This window comes from Mus caroli, unplaced genomic scaffold (genome assembly GCF_900094665.2).
Source record: "Mus caroli unplaced genomic scaffold, CAROLI_EIJ_v1.1 scaffold_17484_1, whole genome shotgun sequence".
Lineage (NCBI taxonomy): Eukaryota > Metazoa > Chordata > Mammalia > Rodentia > Muridae > Mus > Mus caroli.
In genome coordinates this window covers 1-7,290 of record NW_018389357.1, presented here as the reverse complement: position 1 = coordinate 7,290, position 7,290 = coordinate 1, and the positions used below count along the sequence as shown (strand labels likewise).

At 38.0% G+C, this 7,290-nt stretch overlaps 1 protein-coding gene across 2 annotated transcripts; it reads right to left on the bottom strand.

Annotated features, from left to right (window-relative positions):
• Positions 1–2,183: 2,183 nt before the first annotated feature.
• LOC110288068 (olfactory receptor 1) lies at positions 2,184–6,586 on the bottom strand. 2 transcript variants are annotated; one of them, XM_021154524.1, is made up of 3 exons: positions 6,403–6,586; positions 3,705–3,809; positions 2,184–3,142 (listed from the first exon to the last, which is right to left on the bottom strand). In XM_021154524.1, the coding sequence occupies exon 3, from the start codon at positions 3,126–3,128 to the stop codon at positions 2,184–2,186; it is 945 nt and encodes a 314-aa protein (XP_021010183.1). In that variant the 5' UTR covers positions 3,129–3,142; positions 3,705–3,809; positions 6,403–6,586. The 2 variants fall into 2 exon arrangements, with proteins under 2 accessions (XP_021010183.1, XP_021010181.1); XM_021154522.1 differs by lacking the exon at positions 3,705–3,809 and having other exon boundaries at positions 2,184–3,121; positions 6,540–6,555.
• Between the last annotated feature and the right edge of the window lie 704 nt (positions 6,587–7,290).

Below are 7,290 nucleotides of genomic sequence, written 5' to 3'. Positions count from 1 at the left end.
GAGAGAGAGAGAGAGACAGAGAGAGACAGAGAGAGACAGAGAGAGACAGAGAGAGACAGAGAGAGACAGAGACAGAGACAGAGACAGAGACAGAGAGAGAGGAATGGTTTGAACATTATGAAGAGAGGCAGGACAGGAGATGCAGGGGTTGGTGAGAAACAGCCTGATGTAAGTAGCCTTCCCTGCAATTAGAGTCCACAGTAAAGCAGCAGCAGCAACAACAGCAACAACAAAAGCCAGGCAGATAGGAAGTTCAAGAGTTTGGATATTGCTGCTATTGAATAAATTACAAGTACAACTTAGAAAAGATAGATAGATGCCAGGATCCATCTAAGAGAAGCTAAAAACTAGCAGGTGATCTTCCTGAGATGATTCTGCTATGGACTGTAAATCTATATTAATGTTGCTCCTTTAGATAAGGATGAGATTACATTTTAGGAAAGATTCCTGCTAATAATATGATTTTCCTGTTATTATTAAATATATATATATATAATAATCATTAGGTATTAGCCCACACCTTTGAACAGATTTCTTCAGAACAACAAAGAACTGTCTTGTAGAGATGCTATATAGACAAATAAATGATTTATTAATTTTTAATGATGATTCTATATGAATTCCTAAAATCATATTTAGTTAATTATTAAGATCATTTATAATAGGATTACTATTAAGTCCTTTCTGATGTCAAAACTGCAATGAAAACTCTGCCAGTCTTCCAGATAATTGCTTCTGAGGTAGAAAGCAGGCATTTACAACTTAGAGCACATTTCAAAAGGTTGTAAAAGAGAGTTAAATTAGGAGAAGACAGCAGAGAGAGCTGCTTTTTCGAGATCTTTTCTTTTTCTTCTTCTTTTTAAATCTTTAATTTCTGTTTACAGAGAAGGCTTCACCTGCCTCCCAGTTTGTTCCCCAAACCTCTCCCCTTTCCATATATCCTCCCCTACCCTCTATCCAAATAGAATGTCCCCCTACCCCACCAGACCTCCCCACTCTCTGGGGCTTCAAGTCTCTCAAGGGTCAGGTGCATCTTCTCTCACTGAGGCCAGACCAGGCAGTATTCTGATGTATATGTGATGGGGGCCTCATCTCAGGTGGGGTATGCTGCCTTGTTGGTGGCTCAGTGTCTGAGATATCCTGGGGGTGCAGGTTAGTTGAGATTGCTAGTCTTCCAATGGGGTCACCGTCCTCCTCAGCTTCTTCCAACTTTTCCCTAATTCATTCACAGGGGTCACCAGTTTCTGTCCCCTGGTTGGGTGTAAATATCTGCATTTGACTCTTCCAGCTGCTTGTTGGGCCTTTTGGAGGGCAGTCATGACAGACCCTGTTTGTAAGGACACCATAGCATCAGTAATAGTGTCAGGCCTTGGGTCTTCCCCTTGAGCTGGATCCCAATTTGGGCCTGTCACTGAACTTCTTTTCTCTCTTGCTCTTCTCCCTTTTTGCCCTTGTAGTTCCTCCAGACAAGAACAATTCTTAGAGACATTTTTAGAGATAGAACTTAGAAATAAATATTAAAACCACTTTTCAAAGTGCCTTCTTTTCCTGTGACTTCAACTAGCAGGCTGGGAGTTAGAGCTACACAGTTACTGCAGAGATAGAACAAAGTCTACTTTACTTTATTCCCCACTGTTTACTACGAGGTGCTAAACACCAGAGACTACAGTTTTCTCATCACAGAGGAACTCCAAAAAGCAAGTCAGCTACCACAGCAAAGTGACTTAGACATAAGATATTTAAACATTTTATTATTCAATTATTCAATCCTAAGTATCTCACAAGACCAAGTCTTGCCCCCACTGATGCTCTATCCCCCTTGGCTATCTTCAAGAGAGAGCCAGAAAGAAGAACTGATGGGCCTGGCCCCCAGCAGATGGAGATAGAAAACAAAAGTTTGGACAAATGGTAAAATCCAAAAATAACTTCATATCAGAATGAACAGGAGTCCAGCATAGTAGTATATCTACACTAAAATTTTCTAGGAACAAAAAAAATGCAAGACAAAGAGAAAGGTGACTCAGGTCCCTCAAACCCAGTTTCCTTGTTAAACTACTTAGTCTTACTTCTTAATATAGTAGACAATTAGTATGGCTGGTGGACTTCCATGGTGGAAAATTCAACAAAATTTTACATTAATATGTTTATGGAATGAAATTATATTAAAATTTCAAGTTTTATCATTAAAGGTTTAGTTGAATTTTCCTCTTGCAAAAGATTCTTTCCAGAGCCCCCTTTATGTCTCTATTCCTCAGGCTGTAGATAAGGGGGTTCAGCATGGGAGTCACCACTGTGTACATTAAAGACATGACAGTATCCTTCACAGTAGAATTATTACTGGAAGGAGATAAGTAGAGACCAATGACTGTCCCATAGAACAGTGACACTACAGACAGGTGAGATCCACATGTGGAGAAGGCTTTGTAGATACCTTGAGAAGAAGGGACCTTGAGAATGGAAGACAAAATTCTTACATAGGACATGATAATGAGTGCAAATGGAAAGACAAGAAAGATGCTGACCACAATAAATATCACCACCTCATTAACACGGGTGTCAGAGCAGGCCAGCTTTAGCAGAGCAGACATATCACAGAAATAGTGAGGGATCACATTGTCCTCACAGAATGACAATCTGGCCATAAGCAGGGTGTGCAGCATGGCATGGAAGGTGGTCAGCACCCAGGACAGCACCACTAGACTCACACAGAGCCTGGGGCTCATGATGGTGGTGTAATGAAGGGGGAAACAGATGGCCACATAGCGGTCATAGGCCATGGTCACAAGGAGAAAGTTCCCAAGGTCTCCAAAAAACAGAAAGAAGTATATTTGTGCCAGGCAGCCTGCATAGGGAATTGATGGAACTTGGCTCTGCATGTTCTGCAGCAACTTGGGCATTGTGACAGAGGAGAAGCAAAGGTCAGAGAAGGACAAGTTGCTGAGAAACAAGTACATGGGTGTGTGGAGATGGGAGTCCAGTATTATGAGAATGATGATGATGAGGTTCCCCAGGACGGTGGTGAGGTACATGGCCAGGAACAGGGCATAGAACAGTTGCTGGTGCTCTGGTGGGATGGGCAGGCCCAGGAGGAGGAACTGGGAGATGACAGTTTTGTTCCTTTCTGTCATAGTGTCTATGGTACCTTTAAGAGAAAATATGACATCAGCTTTTAAAATAGACGTGATTATGTATTATTGTTAATCATCTGTTATGTGGTCAACAATACCAGTTCCGTAATCATCACAATTACATACACATTCCAAACGCTCTATAATACTGATTGAATATTTAGTTCTTCCTATTATGTTTCAGTGTTCATTATTTCCTAAACATTTTGTATATTTGTTTCTGAGACACAGTTTGTTGTTTTTCTCTTACCTGCCATTATTCTATGAATATTAAATATCAGTAGTTAGCCCCTTTTCTACCAGGACCTCATATGACTGTTGAACTGAGAGATGTTTTCTGAGCCACATCCTCTCAAAATTCTATATATAAACTCATTGCCAATGACAATAGTCTCCTTTTACTTGCATATTCTGCTTTGTATTGCTAATTATCTTATCTGAATTCAAGAGATTCCAAATACATCTTAAAGGTGTTGCTCAGCTCTCTCCTCACCACCTACCCCCACTGCTTTTATAGTTGAGCAAATGAAATTCCAAATCACACCACAAACACAAATTTTAGTTTGTTTGTTGTACCTTCAGCCTAGGGCATCTAATAAGTTCTTCTGTGTGTTCACTTGCTGCTCTTTCATGCCTTACCAAAAGACCATATTCACAGAGCAATGTGGCATCTTCTGTCCCCTGGAATATCAAAGCAGATGTTTACTTTCTGTCAATGTCTGTGCTAGAAAATCGTTTCTCATCATGCTTTATTCACACAGTGGTGTCCTGAGATGGTAATCTGATGCTTTTTTTCTGATTATTGCTTCATGGGTATTATCATTGCTCTAAGAAAAAGGCATATACTTTAGCATGTTCACAACCTCACATTTTTATTCTACCCTATAGTAAAGCTTTTGTTGGAAGTTACAGTATTTTGTCTCCAGTTTTCAAAATTTGCTATTGCTCATTACTATCATTCTTTGATTTCTTCATGATTTAATGTTTATTTAATGCTAATGATTTGATGTTTCATGTAATGGTAAGGACATAGAATTTTCATTTCAAGTAGAATAAATACTCTTTTAAAATATTTTCAGGATATAAGCTTACTATATAATAATTTAGTGTTAAAATCTGACATTCTGTAATGAATTTCAGACAGGAAATTTTGTATATACAAAAAATATGTGGATAGTCAGATGTGTGATTTTTTTCTGTAATGTTGGTGAGTAAAAATGAAATCTTCATATTCCAATTGTGAGAATGTCATTGAAATTGGTGTAGAAAATGAATGTGATGATTATTTTTATGAATTAGTGAAAAAAAAAAAAGACCCGGGCATAGTGGTGCATGCCTTTAATCCCAGCACTTTCGAGGCAGAGGCAGGCAAATTTCTGAGTTTGAGGCCAGCCTGGTCTACAGAGTGAGTTCCAGGACAGCCAGGGCTACACAGAGAAACCCTGTATCAAAAAACCAAAAACCAAAACCAAACAAACAAACAAAAAAAGAAGGATGTACTTGTTTCAAAATATCTGGGGCTTTCCCTTCCACATCTACCAAAATTTGTCTAGCTTATTAGATGCTTAAACTTTGGTTCTAATAGTGACTTTGAGAAATGTAAGCTTTAATGTTTCTCTGAGGTTTCATTTCAACGTTGTCAATATTCTAGTTGGCATATTTGAATAAAGAGGATTATCATTCATCCTGTAATGAGAGTCATACAAGAAATTGAAGGATATCAGAAGAAAACAAACTCTTCTGAAGAATTTTGCCTCCAGACTGGACTTAAAACTTCAACCTCTAATATTTTCAACGGACCCCATTCTACTGACTCCTTCAGATATTGGATCGATCCCATCAACAACACCTCCCCAATTATATTTCTTCTGGAAAAATTTTTCTAATAATGCTCAATATGTCTCAATTCTGATGAAGGGAGCAGAAGAGGATTATTAAGAGATGTGGGAGGACTGGGAATGTAGCTCAATGGTATGGCTCTTGCCTAGCATGTCCAAAGTACTGCATTTGATAGCTAGCATCAAGCAAAGGAAGAGAAACAAATAAAGAAGCAAATAAAGGTGAAAGAGAAAGAGAAAAATGGAGGAAGACAGGGATAGAAAGAGTGAAAGATATTGAGAGACAAAGACAGAGAGACAAAGACTGTAAGAGACAAAATCAAATGCTTCATTCTGTGGTGATGTTTATGATGTTCACTGTTTGCATATCTGAGTGTTACCAAGTGAAGACATATATAGGAAAATCACAAAGTTTCTGAAGTTCTGCTTGCTCTGTGAATGATTGGGACCCATTTCTTGTATAGAATGATGTGGAGTAATCAGAAACTAGAGACCTCACCTGGACTCATCATCACTGATGACCTAATGACTTTCTATCTTTTTCAGTTGTCAAATATGCAAGTTTATATCTGGACAGCATATAAAAGTTTCTCATGAAATGTTTCTAATATTAAGTAGGCAGGAAGCCCTCATGCAATAGCATAGACATGAAAGGAAAAGCACCACAGATTTTGAGACAAGTACATGTTTCTTTTTACATTTACAATGTTATATAAAATAAATTAATCATATTTGTTTTCCCACATCAACTTCAGTGACACTCCCTGAACTGCAGCATAAGGAGATAATTTTTACTCACTAACATTATAGTACACTGAACATCTGACCAACTCACACAATTTTCATAAACCTATAACTTCTTGTCTGAAATTGAACACAGGCCAGATTATGCCTCTGTAGTTTAGATTCTACATGACAAATGCACAACAAATGATGCCAATAGCATGATCAGTGGACTATATTGAGAAACAATTGCATCCATTACTACTAAGCATATAGGTTTTTGAGCTCTGTCAGATAAATTATGATCTTGGACCTTTCAGCTTGTCCATAGCCTATTAAATCTCCATAGGTGAAGGCATATTAATGAAGAATTAATAACCATAGAAGTTATATTAAATTTGACTTAAGAACTCGCAGGTTGAGTACAGCATTATATAACTGTAATCCAAGGTGAGGATTACAGCTAAGGGCATAATGTCACCTTGAATTCAAAGTACCCATAGGCACCAAAGAGAGTCCCATTCTCAAAAACGCAAACGATCGTGTTGCAGTCATATGATCTTTGAGCACTTTGTATAAGAATTAGTTATAAAGAAGTCTGTCATCATTAATTATGATTGGTGTCCACAATATATGGTGTCCATGAAACAAAATACTTCAATAATAGCAAAGTCTTCAGGGGAAAGAAATAGCAATGAATAATTTTATCGTACCTGAAAATTTGTCCTGTGTAACATCATACAACCAATACTCTCAGGCTAGAAGAACTTAAGAAAAAAGTTCATATTTACTCAGAGTGCATAGGATGACTTCCAAATCCTGATAAAAGGTACTGCTCTCCTTTAGTCACTGTAGACACAGGTCATAACACGTCCTATAATCATCCCTTAACTCTGCACCTCTGTTTCTCTCATATCCCATTTAGCCATCTCTGTGCCTAAGAGGCTCTGCATCCCAGAGGAGTCCAGTAACTCATTAAAGGCAGTAATTACCAGGGACCTCTGTAGGACCAGTTTTCTCAGAGTCTTACAGTGGTGATTGATTATCATCACCAATAACATTACTATATTTAAGGGATGGCGGAGTTTGAGAGAAACTCATGAATGGATATGTATTCCTTTACTTTTTCATGTGGTTAAGACAACTCTTTGTGGAATGTGGAGAGGAGCCTGAGGAAAACCCCTGGAAGTAATCAGAGAAAACACTTATAGATAGAAAATACATCAGAGATCACCATTTACTCAAGAAGCCACAGTAGCTTTTAAAGACACATAGTTTGGAAATGTTCCCAGGTATTTATGAAGAATAGTTATGTTGCTAGGGTGAATCAGACTCCTGTGACTAACTTCCTCTGTTTGCCAAAATGTTGAACACAAGAATAAGATGAAAGCTGAACTGGCTTAGGCCATGTTTAATTCTTTTTATTTTATTTTATTTTTTTATTTTTTATTTTTTAATTTTTAATATTTTTATTACATATTTTCCTCAATTACATTTCCAATGTTATCCCAAAAGTCCCCCATAGCGCCCCCCACTTCCCTACCCACCCATTCCCATTCTTTTGGCCCTGGCATTCCCCTATATTGGGGCATATAAAGTTT